This window comes from Aquarana catesbeiana, linkage group LG04, assembly GCF_042186555.1.
Source record: "Aquarana catesbeiana isolate 2022-GZ linkage group LG04, ASM4218655v1, whole genome shotgun sequence".
Lineage (NCBI taxonomy): Eukaryota > Metazoa > Chordata > Amphibia > Anura > Ranidae > Aquarana > Aquarana catesbeiana.
Genome location: NC_133327.1, coordinates 403,813,766 through 403,840,564, shown reverse-complemented (window position 1 = coordinate 403,840,564; position 26,799 = coordinate 403,813,766). Strand labels below are relative to the sequence as shown.

The following is a 26,799-nucleotide window of genomic DNA, read 5'->3' as shown; positions in this document are numbered from 1 at the left end:
TGTTCGGGAAAGTCCATTCATTTTAAAATTTAATGTTAAAATAAAAAAAAGTCTTTTCGAATTACATTCTGTCAGGTCCTCTATGCACTGAGTATTTTCATCTGATTGTTCGTATAATCATTTGTTTTTAAAAATATACTAGTGTATGGCCAGCTTTACACTGCTTTTGAAGATCCAGGATTATGCTTACCAATAGTGCAGACTAACAGAATTACACATCCCTTGGCAAGTAAAATGGCTTACATTTGTATTTGAAATTTGCCTTAATGTTCAACTTTAAGGATCCATGCACACTGGAACTGATAAACTGCAGTTTATTGGCGTTTGGGCGTTTTTTTTTTTTTTTAAAGCCCATAAACTCCACTCTATGTCAGCCTATGTGTCCATGCACACATGGACGTTTTTTAGTTTTAATAAGCAGTGGAGTTTATGGGCTTTTTTCTGAACGCCAGAAATTCGGGTTCGAAGTGCCGTTTTTCACCGCTAAAAAAAGCCAAATGCCGAATGCCCGTTAATTAGCGTTTGGCGTTCTATTTTTTTCAATGGATTGTGGGAGTTTGGAATGCATTGTGGGATTTTTGGAGTGTCCTCTGTGTATTTTTATTAAAAACGCCCATAAACGCTAACACTAAAAAAAGCTCATAAACGCTAGTACAAAACGCTGTTAAAAACACATTTTTCAACCAGTGCTTTCTGCCAGCAATCTGGCGTCCAGAAAAAGCTTTTTTTGAGCTTCAGTGTGCATGGAGCCTAAGTAACTTTTTTTTTTTTTTTTGTATCTGTTTGTCAGGGGAAGGGGAGGGTCTAAAATGGTTTGTGCTGAAAGTTAAAACATGTACAATAATTGACTTTTCTCCTGACATTAGAAAATAACTTTCAAACTCCTCTGCAGCTTTTATGCTGTTATATGAAAAGACAAACATACTGTACTAAATTATGTTGGAATAGATGAGCAGCATTTTCCCCTGTGTGGTATTTAAGTGCTTAAAAGCTGGAAATGTGCATTAAGGCCAACCTGGCTAAAATTGCATATGTTAAAGATCATTATTGCTAGCACAACTTTAAATACAGTTATTCATATGTAGATAAAAAATATGTGCAATGTTCTGTCTCAGTTCTTGAAAGCTATAACTTTTATTTAGTTTAAAAAAAAGAAATTCTATTAAAGTTCTAAGTGGTAGGAGGTGTGATCTGTGCAGTCTATCAGCAGTTGATAGCAAAGGATAGATATGATAGAGGACCACAGTTTGATAAAAGTTGTGTGTTAATTCTATGTTGCGAAACATGTGCAAGGGGCCTTTTATCCTTATACATGTTTATAGTGTTTGTGTGTTGTGTTTTTTTTTTTTTTTTTTTGCTTGTTAACACATATATTTTTTTCTTTTTTTTTTTTTTTATATGGCCTTCAAATGGCCCTTGTTTGTGCACTAGTGTGCAGTCATGTTGGAACAGGAATGGGCCATCCCCAAACTGTTCCCACAAAGTTGGGATCATGAAATTGTCCAAAATGTCTTGTTATGCTGATGCCTTAAGAGTTCCCTTCACTGTAACAAAGGGGCCAAGCCCAACCCCTGAAAAACAACCCCACATCATAATCTTCCCTCCAATAAATGATTTGGACCAATGCACAAAGCAAGGTCCATAAAGACATAGATGAGTGAGTTTGTGGTGGAGGAACTTGACTGGCCTGCACAGAGTCCTGACCTCAACCTGATAGAACACCTTTGGGGTGAATTAGAACAGCGACTGCGAGCCAGGACTTATCATCCACATCCGTGCCTGGCCTCACAAATGTGCTTTTGGAAGAATGGTCAAACATTCCCGTGGACAGCCTTTCCAGAACAGTTGAAGCTGTTCTAGCTGCAAAGGGTGGGCTAACTCAATATTGAACCCTACGGACCAAGACTGGGTTGCCATTGAAGTTCATGTGCATGTACAGGCAGGTATCCCAATACTTTCAGTAATATTGTGTAGATTTACTGTTTGTTTGCTGGCCTGAAAGCAAGTATTATAAACATTGGATATTTTGTTCTTACATACTGTACTCTGCTGCAGGAGAAAGAGGGGAACAGTCCAAGCAGAAGGGAAGCATTATTCTGTTTTGGCTTGGAAATCGTGTCTATTGGAGTAATTTAAATAAATAAGTTATTAACATGCTTTATTAAAGTTTTGTATGTGATGAAGGGAAAATAAGGCTAAGCTGAGGTTATCTACATTTTTTTTTTCTATTCGTTAATGCATGAAATTTTTATTGGGTGCAGAGTAATTCAAATTAAGTTATTTTAAGAAAAGAAGGGCACAAGCAGATGTTATAGCAAAAATCAGGTAATCTTGAAATATAGGTAGCTGCAGCTATATGAACTTTTAGTATAACAATTATACTTGGCCCCACCCTTCAAAGCTCCTTATTGGACAGAGAATCACAAGTGCGATTGGTAAGAGGAAGTGGAAGGAGAAGTAATTATTAATGGAGCTAAGCTTAAACTTTACAGGAATTGGTTCCAGTTTAGCATTTAAAGCAACACTCTTCCCAAGAAAATCCATATAAAATTCAAGAAGGGGTCGCCCCCCCCCTCTTTAAAATTTAGCTGCCTGTATCTGTTTTGACATGTTGCTGCAACGGAATGTAATCTCTGCTTATGAATCAGTAGATCCAGAGATAAAGTAAACTGTAACGCAAAACTTTTCCTATAAACTACTCTTGTCCCCAACGCCAGAGGCTCCCTATTGGTCATTGATGCTGCCCATCTCATTAGGGGTAGGGGTGAATTGTGACTTACAGAAGTTGAGATTTGCCTATATCTTCAGAACACACAGCTGAATGGCAGACAAAGACAAAAAATCTTGCATAGTATGCAAGTAATCCCACTGCATTAACGTTCATGCATTCAAAATACCTGTTACCTTCCTTCAAAAACTTCTAAAATCTTGTGTTAAGGCTTTTGTTGCTGTGTTCTTAATGCTGAATATTTTGTGCATTTAATCATTTATCACTAGTCAGACTATGTGGAAAAAATGAAATAAGAATGTTACTCATGTTTGAAGCTGGTATGGCTCCCTGACTTGTGAAGCTTAGTAGCATGAATAGTTTATTATATCCTTGCAGAATTAAATAGTTTTAGACAATCCAGTGCATGAAGGACTTTAAGATCCATGCTGCCTTTTAGATGCTTGATGGACTGTTGTTTAGTGTCATAAGAAGCGCATTTGAAGACTCTTGTATCTTGTACTGACTGAATTATGCATATAAGTTTTGTCACGTACACCACGCAGATATAAGCAACACCACATGTCATAATACTAGCCTTTTTACCTATTTTCTAGTCACATGTTCAGCAGCTCTTCATCTTCGTAAACCATGTCATTTTAGAAGAAGGAAACCCTATCTGGCAACCCCACCACTAATCCTACATATAGGCTCAAAGATGAAGGAAATGTGTAGTTGGTATTTAATGTGTATTTCCTGAACTGACAGATGTGTTTTTTTTTTTTTCCCTTCTCCCTCATCTATACAATGGCTTGATAGGGCTAATAACCCATGTTATTACCATTCAGAGCCAGGAATTCATTCAGGAATGTCTGGTACATGTTGAAAAGTAATTCTTGTGAGAATACAGTTGTCTATAAATGAACTGCTTTCTGTCACAACAAAAGGGACAGGAGCGCTTTAGGAGCAGTGTATACACCAGCTCCTAAGGCGTCTCAAAGAAACTGCTTGCAGGACTTTTTTTTTTTTTTTTTATATCCTGCCAGAGCAGCGCCCCAGTGTGGAAGCACTCGGGCTTTCACACTGGGATTGCAGATGAGGCTTTTTTTCAGGCGCTTTACATTTGGAAAGTGTAAAAGCAGTCTTAAAGAGAAACCGTAGCATTTTCGCTCCCCCATACCCATACCCCCCCCTTTCATTTTTTCACTTTTGATATTCTGCAGCACAATAAGCATACCCCCCTATCCAGAAAGTTCAGCGTTGAGCCACTGGATCCTTTTCTCTGCAGCGGCTGCACGGGTCGGGCACCGCCATGTTGTTGGATCAGCTACTGGCTTTTCCGGATGCAGGTCCCCCTCCTCTTTGCTGAATGGGACTGCACGTCATGCATCCCAGGAGGCATCGGGGGCACCACGTCATTTGCCTAGGCGAATTCCAGAAACCAGGGGCGGGCCGAGCCTTTGATGGGATAAAAATTGTGGGTAAAAAATTTTTTTAAAAATTATATTGGCGCTGTGGAGCAGTATGGAGATGATGGAGAGTGCCAAAAAACAGTTTCTGTCAAAGGGGCATGACCAAAAAAGGTTTTCCAATCGGCAATCTCAGTCAATGGCTGAGAGCGCTGACCAGAGTGTTCTGGCAGAGGGGCTGTCCCCTCTGTTAGAACACAGTAGAACAGCAGGGGAGATCAATGTACTAACATCGCATAGTACAGCAGCTCCTCCTGAGCTGTCAGGTTTTTACCATTCAGCTCATGCTGGGTTGAACGAAAAAAAACTAGTAGTATGTACCAGGCTTTAAAGTGCTGGAGATAAAGTAACAGCTACAGATATGTGCTATGTTCGGATTTCATGAGGTTTACAACTACATTAAGTTAAGTCTCCCTCGATATGTTTTATCTCTCAGATCTTTCACCATTTTTGTTACCCGTCTCTGGACTCGCTCTAATTGAGATCTTTTTTGTAAGTGAGGTCTCCAGAACTGGACACAGTATTCTAAATGAGGTCTCACTAAAGACCTATATGGGGGAATCGGCACCTCCTTTCTTCTGGTGAGCCCTCTAGTGATGCATCCTAGAATTCTATTTGCGTTTCCCACTGCCTGGTCATACTGTTTGCTAATTTTGCCATAATCTAAAATAAAAGGATATAGACCATAATTAAAACATGACAAAGATGAGAAAAATAGGTTGGGTGGAGTTCTACTTTAACTTAACTTGTACACATTTCACAAAAATGTTTAAAAGGCCAAAGTAAATAGTTCTCCTATTATATTGTGTTGTGGTCATTCAGGAATTAATGAATATAAAACATTATTTAGCCCTCAGAGTAGAGCATATAAATTGTAACTCCATAAAAAAATATTTTTTTTCGTCTCAAGGAAACGAAGATAAAATGTCACCATTTCACTCGGAGTTCTGTGTTTCATTAGTTATATCTATGTCAATGTTCTAATTTTACAAATTGATTCTAATAATGAATCCCCCTCTCTGTGCCCGTTTTAATTATGGTCTTAGTATGCTCTGACACTGTTATTTGCCTGTGTATATCTTGATGCTTGTTGACACGGGCAGTTCATTCCAAATGATCTGGGGGCTGAGGGTGGGGGCATAAACTGGAGTCCAAAAGGACTTTGAAGAGATCACACCTTCTAATCACCATAGCATTTCTTCTCTGAACAGCCATATATCTGCTTTTAATTTAAACTCTGAGAAATGTACTGAGATTTTTGCAGCACAGTGTCCAGGATCGATGAAATTTATTATCGTAGGGCATCTAATCTGAAAAGCTAATGTTAAGCCTCCTAGATATTGATTACACATGAAGGATACACAAACAGTTAATCATTCTTGGAGGCGGTAAAAAAAAAAACATTGTATCAAAGCAAATGGACAGGTAATTGTCAGTGGAGCATTTATTAATGTCTCCTGTTCACACTTTCAGCGAGGAGCGGAGCATGACCATTACTTTATTACTGCTGCATGCCAGCAGAAGCTAGAAAAATGTGCTGAATCTCGGAGAGGATTTCATTTATTGTTATGATGGTCTCCATCTTCTCTAGTCAATTCTCCCCTGCTCTTCTTTGCTGTTTGAGCACAAATAAAGCAATTTGCAGACTCTCAAGGTTTTTTGGGGTTTTTTTTTTACACATTTTATTTGTTAATTTTTAATATTTTTGTCTTTTAGTAAAAAAAAAAAAAATCTCCATGGTGCAACTGACAGAATACTACTTCATCTACTGAGCTCTATCAACCCATCACATTTGTTTATAAATATTTTAATTGAATTTTAGGATTAAACATATAACCTAGTAATTGAAGGAACAGATTTCCAAAGAGGAGTTAAAGGGCTGAAACAACTTTAATTGCACTCAAAATGGCAGTCTCATACAGTGGAATTAGATCCAACAGGTATTACAATAGGGTACATCAAAATACATCACGAAACATCTATATAATATTTGCTATCCATCCATGATTTCCACAACTTATCGAATAAAGCACACGTGGATTAGACATGGGAGTACTTTTTCAAGTGGAAATTGAATGTTGATCAGATCTACTACTTTAGAGGGGTTGGGCCCTAGGTTTTTAGTCCAGTATCTGGTTATTACTATTTTTGTTGCTACCAAGATGTGTAAGACAACAGTTCTTAAGCTATGGTGAAAGCTACCTATACCAAGGTGTAGTATAGCAAGAGCAGGGTTGGGTTTAGTCAGCATGCCTGTGGTTTTTGAAATATAAAACATTTTCCTCCAAAAATGTATATAAGATTGCCCACCTGGCCACAGTAGCTCCAGCACAGAGGGGATTGGGAGTTGGAAAGTTTTGATAATTGGTATGGTGTGAGCTGCCAGCTGGTGAGCAACTTTTGGGATTGTTCCCAGTGGGGTACACAGTGCGACATAGAAATTGTGCATCGAATAGCCACCGTTCATTGGTTCAGCCCATCACATTTGGATCATGGGTAACTTTCACTTGTTAAAACAAAACCTTTCTTTTACTTTTAATCATGTGTATTTGATAATGCAAACTATTGTATTGTACATAAATGGTTGAATAGATGAACAAAAGCTTCTTGTAACCCTCTGTTAGTAGAACTCAGACTGGGAAAGGAATGGGTATCGCAAACCAGTTAGGTGCTCCTGCATGGACTGAAAGTAAACATTGTGACAAAAGAAGAGAACAGGGTGAGCTGAGGGATGACATTGGGGCCCTACCGTGTCTTTGTTGTCCACTCAGTAGGTGGGCATGTGATGTTGACCATGCTGTGTTACTGCTACATAAGGGTTAATGATCTGGCTATATTGTCTGGCAGGGAAGTCTGTATGCACAGAACTGCAAACCGTTTGATAGGTAAAGTATTTAGCAGCTTGTCTTAAGTTCAACTTGAACTGTGTAGTTGTAAACTAAATTATTGTCTAGTATTGTGCTTATGTCATTCATAGGCAATTTAAAGCATAACAGCAGGCAAATATTTAACTGGCCTAAGGCCCAGTTTACCAACCCAAAAACTTTCACTGCAGTACTCTGTGCTCTGCACAGAAAGCAGCTTCCAGATTTTGTCGAAGCTTAATTAAACAAGCCCAAGTTAGAAGCTGATTGGCTACCATGCACAGTTGCACCATATTCCAGCTTTAGTATCTTTCACCCAATGTGTCCATGCCCACATAGACATTTACAAGTGTATTAGAAGAGGAACATTTACAGGCAGGTTAAAAAACAAAGGAGCTGAGGAGCAGAAAAACACTGAACACACCTGAACGCATGTGAATGTGTCTAAATGCTAGACCCATCTTGCACTTGAGCATTAATACATCGAAGTTGCCAGAATAAATTATTATTTTGGCCAATGGAGTGCAATAATGCTTGATGGGCCGAAACTAACTTAAGCTTATCTAAGCATGCATGCAGTGCATTGTTTCAGGCACATCTTTTAAGCAGCTTTTAACCTGCCAGGAGTTCTGGTATTAAAAGGGTGGTTGAACACCCTCTGTGCATGAGGCCTTTAAAATAAATATATATATATATATATATATATTGAAATCCCCCTTAAACAGCCTCCTTAATAAACATTCTGCCGTAGATGTTTTCCCTCTAGCCTCGCTTAAAGCCCAATAAATACTCTCTTCACTTTGGACTCCTCCATGGAATCACAGATTCAGGAAACTGTACAACCACTCTTCCTGGTGATCCTGTAAAGCAGGGATTGTCAACCTGTGGCCCTCGACTACACACCAGGGAAGCGCATGCCAGGTTGGCCACCCGCAGTGGCAACCCCACCCCATGCTCCAGAGGACCCATGCGGCCTTCCTGTCACATTCTGTTTTACATTTGGACTGGAGGGACAGCGGGAGCGGTATATACAGGAATCGATCCTCTTCATTTTCCTCCTGCAACCACTGAATCCATGCTTCTCCTCCTCTCCCGCCTGCCGGCATTCAGTGTCTGTAACAGGAAAATGTTCACTATGCTATTCAAGATAAAAAATGTGATATTCTGAACCATTTAATTTTATTTTGGCCTGCGACCACTTAACAAATCAAGTGGCCATAGCTCTTCAAAAGGTTGAGTACCCCTACAGTAAAGGAATGGTTTACATTTCAAAGCCTTTTGAAATCAGCACCTGTCTATTCTTTGAGGTAATCAGGGAGAAAGCCCAGATCCACAACGGATTTTTCTTCAAATATGTACAGCTATCAGCTATCAGCACTCAGTTTGGTGCTACAACAGTGGAGTTATCCCCCTTCCTCCTGGAATAATTCCTGTACACCCCTGGTCACACCAAACTACAACCTTTTACAAGCGTATGCATGTAAAGGGAGTTAACCCATTTGGGATCTCCTACCAGAAATGGCTCAATTCTAAACCTGATCTTACAGAAGAGGGGTAGGAAGATGATGTTAACACCTGGTCCAAAGATGTAATAAGTACTGTGGACAAGATTTAAATTCATTCATCAGCTGCACTATACACCAGCCAAAATAAAATTGTATGGGTCCTGAATTCTAAGTCCTATGTCCCAGGTGTGGCAATACATCAGACTTGTCCACATGTATCCACTTTCTGGAGCATTCTAAATGACTTTGTACCTCTTACTAATGCTTCTACCATGTCCAGACTTTTTCCTTTCAAGTTTGAAAAGCTGTATTTCCTACTTGGAAAATCGTTGTTCCCCCAACTTTATGGCAAGTCTTTCAAGACTCTCAGACCTCCCTAAATACAAAATATTCTATACAGTTAGGGCCTGCCCTGAAAAATATATTAGGATTTGACAACCTTGGATGAATTTCAGTGCAGTTCATTTGTATGACTCTTCCTCGCCACCGACATTGTTCTAGTCCTTTTATTGTGCACCCATAGGCCTATGTATATCCCCTTTATTCTATGCCTCTGTTTGCACTTTATATACAGAAAAGGGGTGAGAGCCATGTATGAATGTGTGAGCATTTGTTAGTGCAATGTTTTTTTTTTTTTTTTGTATTATTGTTTCAGGCTCTGTGTAGCCAAGCAATACGAGACTTGGCACAGCCGTTGCTGTGTCTACTGTTCTTCTCTATGCAACAATAAAAGAAAATAAACACCGTAAGAAAGATACATACATGGCTCTCACCCCTTTTCTGTATATAAAGCGCAAACAGAGGCATGTAATAAAGGGGATATACATAGGCCTATGGGTGCACAATAAAAGGACTAGAACAATGTCGGTGGCGAGGAAGAGTCATACAAATGAACTGCACTGAAATTCATCCAAGGTTGTCAAATGTAAAATCAAGTGCGCTTGTGACATCTCAGATCTCATGACCCAACACAAAAGGACCTTGGAGAAGTAAAACTGTGCTCTATGATTAAAACCTTACCCCCTTGATAAATTATGCTCCAAGTCTGTTATCATGAAGGTAAGAGGTAGGGAGGTGCCTAGAAAAGGAAAGTGACTAAATTACTGCATTAACCTTATTTACGTGATTGATAAAATTGACATATAACATTGTTTTTACAGTATGTATATATATTATATATTTGTAAACTTTACACTGTTAGAAGTAACAAGTCCCATGTAGGCAATGCAATTAAGAAAATTGTCTACAAATGTGCTTCAAGTAGTCATTTTTGGGGATGCTGGAAACCATGCTGTTTTAGTATGTCTGCCTAGTTGGATATATTATTGCCAGATGGCTGTAGGCTTTCTCCTGCACCGAAAGGTTTAATATTGGGTGATAGCCAGAATGCCAGGAGATGTCATTGCATCCAATTTCATGCTGACAAGTGTGTTTTCCCAAGAGGTCAAGGAACTAATGCTCTCGTTCTCACAGATGGGTTAAATTGAAGCGGGCATTGCAATCTACACTCCTAGCTTTTGCTGAAAGACAGCAACGAAACAGATTGTCATTCTGCAAAGTTCTCGTTCAACTTCCATCTTTGGAAATAGCTTTATGTCAAAAGCTTTTGGGACATCTCTCTAGATTTCCCTGTATCTGACAGTTGGATAATATGTTTTATTATTAAGACGTGCTCTGAGGGGAAACTTGTGTTCAGCTATTGTTTTTCTTTTCTCAGCCTAGAATCAGACTAGAGCTATCTGATTCTAGGGAAAAGCAAGGCATATCGCTAATAAGTTTTCCTTATTGAAATTGAGTTTTCCAGCTAATGAGATGGGTTCAGTTTACAGGACTATACTGTATAATATACCTGTTATTTTCTCTGCTTATCTGAGTAGTGTGCAGACGGCCAAATATTAAAATGATCTGACTTATTTAATAAGGTGCAGTAGTCCATACCAACCAGTCAGCATTTACCATTTCCATTTTTCATTGCACTAATAGATACATTGGGGCATCTGATATATTGCTGTGGGTCAGTGTGCTTTACAAATCATGCTACATCTTTGAGTACCTGATTAAATGCATTTCTGTCACTAGACATTCTTTCAAATACAAATTTGAGGTAAGATCATCCTCTTGAAGGCATTTGATCTGCCAAACCATGGTAAATAGACTGCAAATGGGTCAGCACAACAGTCAAACTAATCTATAAATGGCTCTCACTAGAGTTCTGCTACAAGATCAGCCATCTGAGGTGGCCAACTTAGACTTCAGACTACCTGGGAGTTTTCAGTCTGTTCTGTTCTGTGCAGTATATATCTCATAGATTACGTGATTCATCTGTGTAGCATTCCTAACTGTTCTGTATGAATGACATAATGTAAAATGAGCATTCGAGGTAAGGTATACTGATTAAATAAAATGTGGACCATCAACATTTTGTGCAGAGGCTCATGTGAACTTCAAATCAAAGAATGATCGATCTTTGAATTGTCTGGCTGATAACAGTTGTTCCCCTGGATGAGGTGTTTGGTATATTTACACAATGCATTAAATACTTAGGCACATACTGTATGCACTCAAGCTAAAAAAAGATCAAAGGTGAGAACCTCCCAAAATAGTGTACCAACCCCGTAAACTGGAAATGCCCCCAGTAATATGTTGAGAAAGATGACCAGAATATAAATGTAGGTGTACTGGTTTTAAATTAGTGGCCTGATTAACTAGATGTAAGTTCACATGCAACAATGTAAAACAATGCTACAGTACGAAACAATGTAACAGATGAAGCTTTTGTAAGTTAAATAATGCGGGTAGTCCAAAGTGCTATACAACATACTACTAATCTAGCTCTGGAATTGCTGCTTCAATCCAGCATGGGTATGCTGTAGGAGACTAAAAGGGTCACAAACTGCATGCACCATGGCACTATATGTGGATTGTTCATTTGGGAGGATCTTCTGACCTCCTTATATCAGTGGGCACCATTATTAGTGCAAAAGAATGTAATCTGAATTCACAACCTTAAAAACCTATAAATAATAAGAGGAAGAAGCTTACGAGAATGTTACTGTAATATGTGTTGGTAAGTGTTTTTATAAGCTTAAAGTGATTCTAAAGACTCAAGGTTTTTCACCTTCATGCATTCTTTACATAAAAAACCTTATGTGTGCAGCAGCCCCCTCAATACTTTCCTGTGTCCCATCTTGATCCAGTGATGTGCACGATAGCCTCAACACCCCCCCCCACCCCCTTTGGCTGAGACAGCAGCTGGAGCGATTGGCTCCCACTGCTGTCAGTCACAGCCAGTGAGCAAATAAGATGAGAAAGGGGGCAGGGCTGAGTAGTGACTCTGTGTCTGAATGGACATGCAGATCCTCTGCTCGGGAGTGAGCCTGCTTGGGTGCCCCCACAGCAGGCTGTTTGCTCTGGGGACACTTGGCAGGAGGGTGTAGCCAGGAGCACTGGAGGGGGACCTGAGAACAGGAGGATTGGGGCTGCTCTGTCTTAAACCACTGCACCGAGCAGGTAAGTATAACACGGTTGTTGTTAAAAAAAACAAAAACAAAAAAAAAACCATGACTTTAATATCGCTTTAATTCAACATATTGAAGCTTTGTCAGAATCTCATATTGACCGAGGTGTACACACAATTGAATTCTACAGAAAATTGGTGTCTGCAGATTGAAAAGGATAGGTAATTTTTAATAACTCTTAAATTACAATATGGCAGCTGCTACAGCTGTGAACTCGGTAATGGCGATAAGAGTCAGCCAGGGGCCGTAGAGCCATCAGATCACTTTTACATGGGTCTTAACTCCCCAAGTGTGCCAGTGGCGCATAGGCTTGTCTGGGGAGCCCGGGACTGCAGGAAACGGCTTTACTGATGAAAATAGGAGGAACTCATGGAATATCCATTCAATGATCCCTCCTGTGACTAATGACCCCAGAAACAGTGTGTATTCTGTCACTTCCAGCTGTCATTCCTTGGCTAGTGTAGCCAAGGATGCAGCTATACATGGTCTATGTTTGGAGATCAGGAGAGATATCTCCATAATGAGTACCTTTCACCTGCCCATGCTATCACATAGGAGGCTGGTTAGCCCTCTTTGTGATAGCAAAATGTTAAAAAAAAAAAAAAAAAAAATACATAGAATAAATATCATTTGATATATATATATATTTTTTTAAAGGCCCATGTCACACTCGCTCACACCTCATATGAAAAGTGCAGCATAGGGCACATGTATGTAAACATCAAAAGTGTCACACCTGACATGTGAGGTATTGTTAATGTCAGTATAGGAACAGTAATTCTAGGGCCATAGTTAATTGTCAGTCAAATATAAAAAGCTTACTAATGGTAGTCTTAATACAGAAGCTTTAGACACTGCTTGTTGCCAATTGTTTTTATTCAATTTAAATCAGAAATTGCATATTTGAATGTTAATTTTTTCGATTGTGCAGCACATCTTTGCAGGAATATAGCAACATTATGACCTTCTTAAGCGAGGCTGTGTGCCACACAATGAGCCCTTTCAATTTGCTAGGTGTGTAGCACATTCCTTGTAATGTGTCATATTTAATTTTGTGAAGTTATGTTCTCAAATAACTCTCAAATGAAATCAACATGTTTATTGCTGGCTCCTGACATTTGTTTAACTTTTAATGGTTATATGCATGTGTTCTGTTTGTTCAAATGAGTGCAGTAGCTGGGGGGAAAAAGACATTTTTATTGGGTGATTTTTTTTTAACCATTCAACCATTTTGTGCAAGTTATACGTTTGTATATCGTAGAAAGGCACATTTCCGATGTCCCAATTTGTTTATCTATTATTTATATACTGGTTGCAGCGCTGGATATCCCTCAGGGCCAGAAAGCATTCCCTACTTTGTGCTTTGAAAGTCAAAAGCCTGTTTGAAGATCAAGATGAATTTTTATTACAGTTTAGTCATAAAGGACATCATTGTCGAGGATGCTTCTGAACCCACCTGAAATACTTCAGATACAGTTGACTGTGTTTAGGACAAGTGAATTTAAACCTGGGTAAAGTTTGAGGTCAGATGGGTGTGTTTTATTGCCAAGGACTTGTAGCCTAGTGTGAGCCATAATAGTCTCATGATGAAATGATATGCCACTTTTATGTAAATCACACATTCTGAATTATTTACAGACTACCCCCTTAGAAAATCAATGCAGTACGTGTTATGATTGTGATGATATGCATGTTTTGCAGTACACAGACTTTTTTTTTTTTTTTTGGCAAGTTTAAATGTATATTCTTTTTGTCAAGTTTTCCCTCCTTATGTAAATAGAAAATCATGCATGACCCAAAGAAGTGGCCTGGCTTTGTGCCATTTTAAAGTCAGATACCCATGGTCATGGCTGTTGAGTTCTGTTGTGTAATAATTTAATTATGCTAGATTGGGAAAATTATTCTTGCCTCAGTGATAATGCCACTAGGGAGAAAAAGAGATTGATGGCAGCCTTGGGAGTATGTCGTTTCTACTGGTGTTTTCCAGCTGACTGGACACCCATTGCATCAGCTAATTGAGCTTTAGTGGCAAAAATAGACAGGGAGAAAAGTGTTACAAAGTTAGAAGATGATATGCATGCATATTCTCTTAAATCCTCTTAAATGTTTTTTAACGGAGATCAAGATACTTCTGCATTTAACTCTTTAGCTGCACTTTTATTCTTCTGCCTTGGCAATTTTTTACTGCAAACTTAGGGCCATGTTTATAGGACATGGATATTTGGCAAACATTTACTGCAGGTGAAAGAATGATTGTAATTTAATCACAAATTTAAAAAATAATGCAAATAAAAGGAAAGAGAAATCAAGTATTTCTAATGCTTATATTCTCTTCTCTCTCATTTCTTTTTCATTAAAGTTATATTCTTTTGCAACATGCCTTTAAACTTACTAAATAATTATACTATTCCAGGAGAGTTATTTCCTTAGCGCAGCCCCTCCCCTCTTATGGTAGTGTCACCCCAACCTCCACCATTTTACCATTCTACAAAACCCTTTTTTATAGCTGCCGGGGAGGGGAAGCGAAGGGAAATATTATATTGTGTCATTGAGTGACAGCTGAGTTTGCTGTGGTTGCTGACATCTCACTCAGCAGCAGTCTTGGACCTTTTGAGTATCTTTAAAGAAAGACTTTTGCAGTTAACTAATATGTATAAAATACGGTAAACGCACATATTTTAAAGGGAAGTATTTATGTTGAAATTATTGGTGTGGGGAGTCTCTTTAAAACACGTACACCTGGAAGCTACATCTGTAATGAATGTCACATTTAATGATTTATAAATGTTCCTTCTACTAAAATATTGCATCAAGCTGACCATGCATTAAACAGCAAGGTTTGCCTAATACTTTGGTGGTCAACGGGGTCTCAAACGTGGCCCATGAGATAACCAAGGGCTGCACAAAATATTTGGTCATCTATTCCGGTTTTTACAGTCCCCTTTACACATTATTGTTCTCACAGTGGAGTCATACAACTACGAATGGTTTTTAATTATCAGCTGTCAGTCACAACCAGCACACACTACACATAACATGCAAACAAGGTAGAAGAAAACAGGCTGTTACAGTAAGTAAAAGGGTGCAAAGAAAAGCAAAATTCATAAATGAAAGTAGTCCAAGATACAGCAGGCCAATTTATCTGGTGGACCATATGTATACCTAATGCATCCCATCCCAAAACTCCACGCATTCAACAGCTGTGTAATTGGGGAAAAAAAATGAAGTGAGGAAAAAATGAGTACCCTTTCTCTCACCTTCCATACTGTAAGGGGTGATATCTCTCTGCATCTGTCGGGGTCCAAGAGAATGTAGAGTGCTCAAATTTTCCGCAAACACTAGAGCACAGTGTAAGGTTGTGTTTTTGTGAGATTTTTATCGTGTCAAAAGGAGAATGACATCACCTTCGCAGGGGTGGATCCAGAGTCTAGTCTCGGGAGGGGCACTGCCAGAAAATACGTTATTTGGGGGGCAATTTATCGGGAAAATGGCTAGTGTTGGCGCTTCAATCATCACAGCACCATGGTTGATATGGTGTCAGGATGATTGAAGCGCATTATTTCTATTATTACATTGTTATGTAAAATGAAATAGTTCAACTCACCAAAATGCAGAATCAGTAGAAGCCCGGAGCATGTCACTTGCCACTGTTGCCTGCCAACAGGTGCAGCTTGTCACTTGCTACATCGCCTGTCACCAGATGCAGATTGTCACATCGCCTATTACCAGATGCAGTTTGTCACTTGACATGTCACCTACCACACGTTGCGGATTGTCACTTGCCATGTCACCTGCCACACATTGCTGATTGTCACTTGCCATGTCACCTGTCACCAAATGCAGATTGTCACTTGCCACATCGCCTGTCACCAGATGCAGATTGTCACTTGCCACGTCACCTGCCACATGTTGCGGATTGTCACTTGCCTTGTCACTTGCCACATGTTATGGATTGTCACTTGCCACGTCGCCTGCCACACATTGCGGATTGTCTCTTGCTGTGTCATTTTCCTGCTAAGGTGGTCTCTTGCTGTGTCCCAGAGTCAGTCAGCACATTACCAGTCAGGCAGCAGAGAGATGATGTCATCTCTCTGCTTCCCGCGGCTGCCTGCACAGTGAGGGTGGAACTGCACTGCAGGGATGCAGGGTGGGCGCTGAGCGGTGAGAGATGTCATCTCTCTGCTCCCCCGCCCGCCGGCTCCCTGATTGGCCAGCTGTCCACTCACCCACCGAGCCACCCAGCTGCTCTCCCGCACTTTCGCCCCTGCCAAGCCTCCCACCCGCTCACCAACTGTGCCGGCCGTCAGCCTGCCCTGCCCGTGGAGCCGCCTGCTCTCTCATCCGCAGAACCACAATTGCCCCATTGCCCCCCCCCCCCCCCCGGATCTGCTGCACCCTCGCCTAGGTGCGGTGGCATAATCCGGGGAAAGGTAAGTATATTTCAATACTTGGTCTTATTACGATAGTTTTTTTTTTTTTCTTTAAGCTGCTTTTGTGACCGGGGCAGGGCTCCCCAAGGTCAGCTTTAAGGCTGCTTTCCCACTGAACAGTTTTTGATGTGGTTTTGATGCCTTCCCATTAACTAAGGGTCCTTTCGCACTAATCAGTTTTTTGGTAAAAAAGCAGAAGAAAAGCGCATCCCTTTAAATCCAGTGGAACTCTTCACACCAGTCAGTTGCGTTTCAGTTGTGTTTTTAAAAGTCCTGCTTGCTGCATTTTTGGCACATGTTTAGTGCATGTGAAAATGGCCCTTTCATACTGCTAGTAAGCATTAAATCAGGTTTACAAAATCATGGATTCTGCAGATTAAGGCCAAGTTCACCTCGTGAAATATGTTACATGTTACACCCTTATTTAGGGTGTAACATGTTACTATACAGCACCTGCCCAATTTCCCACCCCCTCCTTTAGTGACAGCAGCAGGTGTTCTCCTCTCTGCACCAGCTGTCAAAATTTGAAAGCAGCATGGCACAGGCGCATCATTCATTCACTGGAATTTGTGGCAGATGGCTTGTAGTTCTGAATGAACTGCAGGGGCGCTGTTGAGCGCTCTTAGTTCAACACTTCCTACATCTGTCAAACTGAAAGCTCGTACATACGGGCAGAAAGCTTTTCAGTCAGTGTTGTGGGTGAAAAACTCTGCAGGCTCCTGAGGAAAAAAAAAAAAATAATGCAGTACATTGCTTTTGCTGGTAAAAAAAAAAAAATGTGCATTTAATTATTCTTAAAAGGTGAACTCAATCTTTAATGTAAAGAGAATTTACCAAATGACTTGTACATGAGAAGATACATGTTATATTTTTTTTTTAATTAAGTAGTTTTCTTTTTAAGTTTATCAAACTAGGTAGAGGAAAATGATCACCGCTCCAGAAGCACTGAACGGACAAAGGGTAAATCAATCTTGGTTCGGAGGTCACAGGTGCTGGCTAATGCTGATCGCAATGAACATGAGCGAATTCTGGGCAGCCGCACTCAAATATTAGCCTTGCTTATTGGACGATGCACATCAAATTAAAAAATTCACAGCAGACAAAAAAGAGCTGACGTTTCGCACTAGCGTCAGTGCTTACTCTTAGCTTACTCATAGGATTGGTCATGAGCTATGAGTAAGCACTGACGCTAGTGCGAAACGTCAGCTCTTTTTTGTCTGCTGTGAATTTTTGAATTTGATGTGCATCTTCTAATAAACCAGTAATATTTGAGTGCGGCTGTCCAGAATTTGTTCATTATCAAACTAGGTACACAGAAGTAAAGATGCTGCATGCATGCTGGTTTATTTGCTGCCCGTTTTTAAAGTCCTAGTAGGGTAGGAAAGGAATACAGAGCATGTTTTTTGCCCTTACACATCGCAGTGCTCTGTGTCTGATCACTAATTGCCAGAGCTGAATGCTGACGCATGGAAGGGGGGTGCCTAGTGGTATGCAGGAATTGACTTTCTGTAAAAGTATATCTTAATTGTACAGATTGAGATGTATCTGCAGGGTTATGTTGGAACGAGTAGTAGGCTCGATGTGCAATCTTGAATTGTGTTTCATTGCAGGATTCACAAATCACTAGAGAGCGAACCTTCTGGTATCCTGCAAGGATTAACTCGGGTGCATTCTCTGAAGGGGACCAGACGGTATTTAGAGACTTGGTGTGTGAGAAAGTTTGAGTATGTCAGAGATAGAATATTTTGGCCAAACAGTGTATCAATGAATGAGTCTTGGAGAGGTTTATGAAGTGTACTGGAACAGGTTTTAAGATAGCTGATTAGCTTGTGATAATGAAAGGCCTGCGATGCAGGAAGTGAGTACAGATTTCTGAAAAGGGTTTGAGGGAGCCATGGGTAATGTCAAGGACGTCTGTGACCAGCCTGAGACCTTTAGCAAACCATTGAGCAAATGTCTTATGTTCTGTAGAGGGTAAGAACATTGGGTTACCCTGTATAGGCAAGTGGCGGGAGACTTCTCTCCGTGCAATGACAATATCCCTGATTAACAAATTAGATTTTAAATGAGCAGGGAGTGTTTTTTTAGAGTGGATGATGGCTTGGAGAATGAGTGGAGACACCAGGGCGCTCTCCAGTATATAGTTGATGTAGCGGGATTTCCTTGAAAGCCAGTTGAGACCCTGCCTCAGAAGGCATGCCAGATTGTAAAACCTTAAGTTGGGCAACCCAGCTCCACCTTCACTCGTGGGAAGACATAATTTTTGTAATGCAATTCGAGGCCGTTTACCTTGCCAGAGAAAGGTAAGTAAAGCTTTATGGATTTTGAGGACGTCAGAATGTTTCAGTAAGATAGGGGGAGAGTTTGTAGAGAATAGAGTAACCTCACAAAGGATACCATTTTGAAGAGGTGACATCTTCCAAAGAGTGAGATAGAAAGGGCTGCCCAAGCTTCCAACTCCTGTACAATATAAGTGATCGATGGAGGATAATTTAGGTTATACAAAGAAGATGATAGATGTGCCAAGATAGTTTATATATTGCTTGACAAGCAGGAAGTGGATGAGGAAGTCCACCTGGAGGTTGCAGATGGATTAAGTGCCAAGACTTTGCTTTTGTCAAGATTGATCCTGAGCCTAGCGCAGACACAGATCTTTAGTATTTCTTGGAGCTTGGAGAAATCAGAAGGGTCAGTGGAGAAGAGCAATATGTCATCAGCAAATAAAGCTGAGCGAAACGTTTGCCAATCATGACACCGCTAATCCCTGAGGAAGAATTCAGGATTCGAGTGGTTCAATAGCAACAATGAAGAGAAGAGGGGAGAGAGGGCATCCCTGTCTTGTACCCTTGGTGAGTGGAATATTGGTAGATATAAAGTCCAGGGTGACAAGTCGGCCATAGGAGTGGAATACATCTTTTGGATAAAGTTCAGAATTGGACCTGGCATGCCAAACACTTTCATGACCATGAATAGCCAAGAGAATCTAATATTATCAAAAGCCTTTTCGGCATCAAGTGAAATTATGGCTATACCCTGGTCTGAGTGGACCTTAGCATGTTCGAGGGCCAACAGAACCTTGTGGATATTGAGAGTGGCCGAACGTCCTGGGACGAATCCTGACCGGGCTTAATGGAGGATAGAAGGGAGGAGCTGAGAGAGCTGGGTCGCAAGGATTTTAGAGAGAATTTTAGCATCAACGTTAATGAGGGATATATAGGTCTATAAGTGCCTGGGAGTAGAGGGTCCTTTCCTTTCTTGGCAAAAAGCTTAATGTGAGCTTGCAAACCAGATGAAAGGTATGGTCCCTCAGCCCACATCTTCTCCTTGTAAACGCGGTGTAGTGTGTCTGGGATAAAATCCGCCTTTGGCTTATAAAATTCTGCGGGAAGGCCGTCGGATCCCGGAGCTTTACCTGCCGCTAAGGATTTGATCGTGAGGTGGATGTCTTCCACAGTAATAGGGGCATTGAGCAAATTGAGTTGGGCGGAGGAGAGCGTAGGGGGACAAAGTCCCGTAAGTAACGAGTTTGCCGCAGCTACATCGATAGGATCTTCAGAGTAGAGGGACGTGTAATAGGAGGTAAAGAGGGTGTTGACCTCAGAGGGCAGGTTGACGATAGAGTCAGAAGGGGATCTGAGGGCCTTTTATATGGGTAACAGTGTGACGCCCAGAACAAAGCCTCACTAAGTCTACCCGCCTTGTTACCGTGCCTATGAATCCGTATATAAAAGTAAGATTGTTTAATTGCCTCCTGCTGCGCAGCCCAGTGATCAGAGGTGTGCTTAGCAGATTGCCAAGGTTTACGGTTGGCAGGGGTATGATCCTGATTCAAAGCATGATAAGCAAAGCAAAGGGATTCACTGGCCTGATGGTAATTGAGGCAGATTTGTTTTTTTAAATTGGGCAGAGTAGGAAATAATGTGCCCTCTTAGAAAGGCCTTGCCAGTTTCCCAAAACAAATTTGGGGTGCTGAAATGGCTCCCTTTGGTCTCAACGAATTCCACCCAGGCCGAGCGTAGGTATGTTTGAAATCGTCATTATCAGCTAGGTAAGAGGGAACACGCGGATCAGGGGGATACAAACCTGGACAGCTGAAGGCTAATAGGGGCATGGTCGGAGATGACCATGTCCTCTAAGGCAGAGATGGTCACTAAGGGGTTTTAAGGCCTGGGAGAAAAATAAATAGTCGATACGGGAAAAGGAGTCAAATGGAGTAGAAAATGTACACTCACGGTCATTAGGATGTGCAGTGCGCCAGGCATCCATGAGTTGAAGTGTGGATGTTGTGTGGGCGAGCAAAGTGTGAACAGTAGTTTGAGAAGGTCGCCGGTTAGGTCCCAAAGTGTGGTCCTCGAAGGGATGCACAACAGAGTTGAAATCACCACCGATGTGAGAGGTTTCTGGGATCAGCAACGCCCAGGATATAACATCTTTAAAAAAAAGGCCTGCCCAGGAGAGTTAACAGCATATACATTTGAGATGGCGATGTCACGAGTGGCAATTGTTAGCTGTAGAGTAATCCTACGACCTGCTGTGTCCGTCTAAACGGAGCGAACTGTGTGTTGGTGATGTTTGTGAATCAAAATACTAACCCCTGCCTTGCGTCCCACAGCTGGAGAGCCGTATGCTTTGCCTACCCACAGTTTACATAGGCGTGTGAAATCTGCTGCCAGATGAGTCTCCTGAAGGAGAACCACATCTGCTCGCAAATGCTTAAGATGCCTCAGGATTTGCATACGTTTATTAGGGGAATGAAGCCCCTTGACATTCCATGAAATTACCTTTAGGTGATCCCCAGCATTCGGAGAAGCCATGACCATTGTGACAGGGAGATGTTAGGCAGCCCAAAAGAGTTCTGGTATGGAAAAATTAATCAAAACACACAATCCTTCGATTAAAATCAGGAAAAAGAGGGAGGACAAGCCTCCAACAGCGCATCAGAAATGTCTCTTTTTTTACCTACGAAGTATTCTCCATGAGTGCAACCGCCAATAGGTGCATCCTCTGTGGCAGTAACACTCAGACACCCCGAGGAGAAAGGACGGAAGAAGGTGAATGGATAGGGGAGGGGGGGGGGAGAATGAGGGGAGACCCTAATGTCCTGGGTGTCCACATGGCGAGCTGAGCAGCACGTGGAAAGGCATAAAAAAGGGAGGGGGTGGTAGTTGTGTGTGCCCTGAACAATAGCAGGACATGACACCATATGGAGCATATATTACCAAGTGTGGCCAGTTTATAGGATTCTGGTAGCCCTATGATGCACAAATTATTGCACCTCGAGCGGTTTTCTAGGTCATCCACCTTATTTTGAAAAACTCTCTGGGTATTAGAAAGCCTGGCCATGGCAGCAGAGATTGCAGCTATTTCATCTTCAACTGATGAGATTCTCTCTTCAGTGTGAGTTATGAGCAGTGCCTGAGACTGTATCTCTCTATGGAGCTGTTCTAGCCCTTTAAGAACAGCCTGATCAACTGTCTCTGTGATCTTGGGGGTGAGGAGAGCCACTACTGCCTGTGCAATGCCAGCCGGGGAGGCAGGATCCATGGGGGCTGTTGCGCTGTGTTTGTCGGAGACAGCAGGGAGTCAGAGGAGCTGGATGGAGCAGCATGTGCAGCGTCAGCCATGTTGGCTGCACAGGACGCCTCGTCTCCTGCCGCTGAGCGGGTTGTCGGCACCGCTCGGGGGACCGATCGCTCCACAAATCTGTCCATGGGGCTTCCCCGGGGAGGGAGTACCTCGAGCGCTGGCCGTCTTATGATGCGGGTGATCGAGGAGCGCGGCGGGAGGTAAAGCCTCCTAGCTTCTATCTATAGGGTGCTGGAGCTGAAAGAGAATGCATTAAGGTACAAAAAAATCTTTATACTTTACAGTCACTTTAATTGCTTCCTACCAGAACACCTAATCCCCAAACAAGTTCTTTTAAACTCCTTTACCCACCACTACACATTCAATCCTTTGTTTTAGCTTTGGATAGAGTGGAAAAGGAATTAGACCTGCCGGTTTTTATTGCTGTCTGTGCCCCCGTTAAGGAGATGCACCCTCTCTATTTGTCCTGTTTATTATTGTCATTAAAAGTGAAAGTAAAAGAAAATCCCAAATTTTGGGTTGTCCCCGGAAAAGTAATGGAGGTAAAATCTTCCAACATGAACACTAGTTCTATTGACCGGGGGGTCCCCAAGGAATTATCTTAATTTTCAGGGATTTTTGTCACTTCCTGTTTGGTTATGGGACAGGAAGTGAAGGGAAGTATCTGCAATAGGACAAAGATGGCAAAAAATAATAAATCTGACACAGGTTATAACCCTCCCTTGCTCTATCCAAAATGAAAAAAAAAGTTTTACCTATAGTTCTACTTTAACAGCAATCCCGCACCATGTACTGAACCCCCAAGCCTTACACTAACCTCATCACCAAACTAAGATCTAACACTGATTAACCTCCTATCCTTCTACATCAGGGGTCTCAAACTGGCGGCCCTCCAGCTGTTGCAAAACTACATGTCCCATCATGCCTTTGCCTGTGGGAGTCATGCTTGTAACTGTCAGCCTTGCAATGCCTCATGGGACTTGTAGTTTCGCAACAGCTGGAGGGCCGCCAGTTTGAGACCTCTGCTCTACATGCTCATCTCACCCTGTACTGATAGCATGCTGTCCCCAGCCAAGATCTCAGCACCAGAAGAAACTGCTAATGTAGTGAGAGGGTGCGAGAAATACATTTTTAAAGCCGAACTTCAGTCATTTTTAAATCTTTCCATCTATTAAATCCTCTACCCGTGTTGTTTTAACTTTGGATAGTAAAGCATTTTTTTCTGCCAGTTAATACCTTATACAGCCCACTTCCTGTTTCTTTTATGGTAAAAAGCCAAGGCTTATGACATCATGCACAGCTCTGTCTTTCTTGTGAGAGTTTGCCAGGAAGGGAGGGGATGAGTCATAAGAGGGCTAATGAGAGATGCAGAGCTGGAGGTGTGCCTCTGTGTAAATCCAGGAAGTGAACAGGCAGCAGCTTCAGCTGCCCACAGTTATGGTTGCAGCCAGACTCCGTGGAGGGAGATTTCTGCAGCATATTTTGCAAGTACAGAATCGCAGTATATATAAAAATATGCAAAGTGGTTTGGAGGGAAGCTTCAGAAAGATGTTTTTATTACAAATTATGTGAGCAGACTGCAGTTCCTCTTTAATTTGTATCAAAATTTGTATAATTTTTGAAAATATAAATGTGTATTACTTATTTAGTGTTAGCATTTGTTATTGTAATTTATTTTTATACAGACCTTACATATAAGCTTTCTTTATCCAGCTGTAATAATGACTATGAACACCAGTAAATGGCAATTAAAATGTGCGTCATCCCTTAGACTGCTGTTTTAACTGAGCAATTAGTTCATTTAGCAGATTGCATCAAAATGCAAGTGGATTCATCATAATCCAGGGGATATTGATGCTCTCCTAGTATGATATATTGGCTAATTTACTTCCCAAGAAAGAAAAAAAAAATTAAAAGCGACAGCTGCCTGGTCTTCTCATTTTATCCCTATGCATCTGCTCCAAGCACTATTAAAAGTGATCATGCTATTAATTAACATTTCCTCTTTAATGTCTTTGAGTCTTAAACATTGATTAAAAACCCACAGGGAAGATCTCAGAATGGCAGGGGATGAAACAAAACAGCTATGGTGTTCCACCTTTAGGGGGCATCTTGGCAGGGCTGCAACTTAGAATTATTGTTCTTCACCTGCAAGAAGCTTAGCCTTCTCTCTCTATTTTTCTTCTGTCTTATAATGTTCTCCAATACTTATCCTTTCTATGCTTATGATTTTCTTTATACTAAGTTATTTGATCTGTTGCAGCTTTAGAACTTAAAGTTCATGTAAATCAAAACTTTGGAATTGTATATAAACTTTTTACCATGTTAATTTCATTTCATGAGTAAATTTTTATATTTGAAATCTGGGGGCTTTCATTAAAATAATACCTTGTGATCCTGCCATGAAGACTTTTTACAGGGTGACAATGCTCTACTCTTGTCTCCCATTTGTGCTCTTGCATTGTCACCTTCTGGTGACACGTGGCCTTCCAATACAGACTGCAAATGGCTGTTTCAGTGCACATTATACCTGATTCACTGTTGTCTCATCAGGAAACCCGTTCTAAGTAATGTCATGCAGCCATTTTGGAACTGCATGATTGTAGACATAAAGAGACTGCAAGAGAGCAGCAGCATTGAGACTGGGTATTAAAAAAATGGCACTAATTTATGTTACACAGTTTTGTTTTGTTTTGTTTTTTGCGAACAAACGGTCATCCAGTTAGACCCCATTCACTCCATTATGTTGTTATAACAGACATTAGGTGAATTGGGTCCGTAATGCACCTTTGTTGACTTGCAACACACAAGGGTTGATCTACTAAAGGCAAATAGATGGTGCACTTTGCAAGTGCAGTTGCACTCATTTTCCACAGAGCTGAGTAAATGCGGTAAGCTCTGCTGATTTCCATCATCCAATCATGTGTAAGCAAAAATGCTTATACTTTTATTTTCCTTGCACCTGACTGAGCGTTCTTTACAAAGTGAAGCTTCACTACATTTACGGGAAAAAAAAAAAAAAGAGTGCAACTGCACTTGCAAAGTGTACAGTCTATTTGTCTTTAGTAAATAACCACAGTGTTGTGTTGCACTTCATTGGAAAAATGTGTGCATTTTCATGTCCACTTTGGTGTGTTGGCAGTCCAATCAAAATGAATGAGTTGCCTTAATGCAACACGCCAAAAAAGACAGGTGTGATGGGCCCTAAGTTTTAAATCTAATTTAATACATATTGTTTATAAAGCTATAGCATATATAGAATAGTACCTGTCCATAGAGCCCTGGCACTAAAAGACCAGCCCATAAAAAATGTAATTTTTGGTAAAGACTGGTGACATATATTATGCATTGCCATCAATGTCCTGTTATGTCCTTGATATGTTGCATAGAAGCTTTGCTATCCTTTACACAAGAGCATTTTATCCACACTGTATTTATTGCACTGACACTGCAGATGGCAACAAAAGCTGACTCTTCTTCAACTCGTACTCATATTCATAATAAGTAAATGTTTATATACAGATCATGAGATATATAGAAGCTTTAGAAGTTTCAGATTTATTTATTTTGGAAAATAATAGTAGGCATTGTGCTTCATGGCTGTTGAATGTTAATGGACATGCAGAAGAAGAGTGCAGAAAATGTCATTTTATTATTGGAATGATTCATAAAAATGAGAATGCTGTTTTGACGGCATAACCATATGGTAGAACTGTGAAATGAACTGGTCCTCTGTTTTTTTGGTACATCACTTACACTATGTACTCTCTTCTGTTTATCCAGAACCTATGAGGACACCGAAAACTCTGAAGATTGCTGAGATACAGTCTAGGCGTATTGCTGTTGATTGGGAGTCTTTGGGCTACAATATCACTCGCTGCCATACCTTCAATGTTACCATTTGCTACCACTACTACAGGGGCCATGGCGTGAACAAGGCTGACTGTCTAGATATGGACCCCAAAGCTCCTCAGCATGTAGTGGATCATCTCCCTCCTTACACAAATGTTAGCTTGAAAATGATTTTAACCAATCCAGAGGGAAGGAAAGAAAGTGAAGAAACCATTATCCAAACAGATGAAGATGGTAAGTCTAGTGTTAGACAAATTAAATTGCAGGTAAAAGCCAAAAAAAACCTAATATGCAAAAGCTTACTTGTAGTGTTTTTCCTTTCCTTAAATTATTTTTATTTCACATGCACTTTGGCTTTGAACTTGCTAGAATATTCCCTAGCAAATTCTGCTCCCGCCTTGCATGGTATAGCTTTATAATCATAGTTTCTCAACAATTAAGCCGTCAAAAGGGCAAAACACGTCTGAGGAGTTCTCTACTGGTTAAGAACAGAAACTGAATCCATCTTTAACCCGTGTCATTACATTTATGCACCATTTTGTTGAAGTCTGCTGGAGCCCGACAAACCGATTATGTCTGTCTTGCACCAGTTTTATTACATGCTGATTTGATCGGTACAGAACGCCAGCTCTAGAGTCATTCCTCTAACTCCAATCTTGCAGCAATTGTGTGGCACAATTGCTGTTGACATACATGTGCAAGCCCTAGCCCAATGTTTTTGTGTGGGGCGAAGGGAGTTTTTTAATTTATTTATATATATATATTATTGTATATCATTTTTTTGGTTCACTCTTTAAAGTATGTCCAAAGAGCTGGACTAGTTAAAAGTGCTTTTAAAAGAAGGGCATAAACCTAAAGTTATTTTATT

General features: G+C 40.8%; 1 protein-coding gene across 16 annotated transcripts in view; it reads left to right on the top strand.

The window, feature by feature from the left end:
* PTPRK (protein tyrosine phosphatase receptor type K) overlaps positions 1 to 26,799 on the top strand; it is a 674,681-nt gene that overhangs the window by 388,758 nt on the left and 259,124 nt on the right. For all 16 annotated transcript variants that reach the window (XM_073627229.1, XM_073627239.1, XM_073627238.1 and 13 more), the window contains exon 8: positions 25,863 to 26,165. In XM_073627229.1, the coding sequence (XP_073483330.1) occupies positions 25,863 to 26,165 (303 nt within the window). The remainder of the gene's footprint in view (positions 1 to 25,862; positions 26,166 to 26,799) is intronic.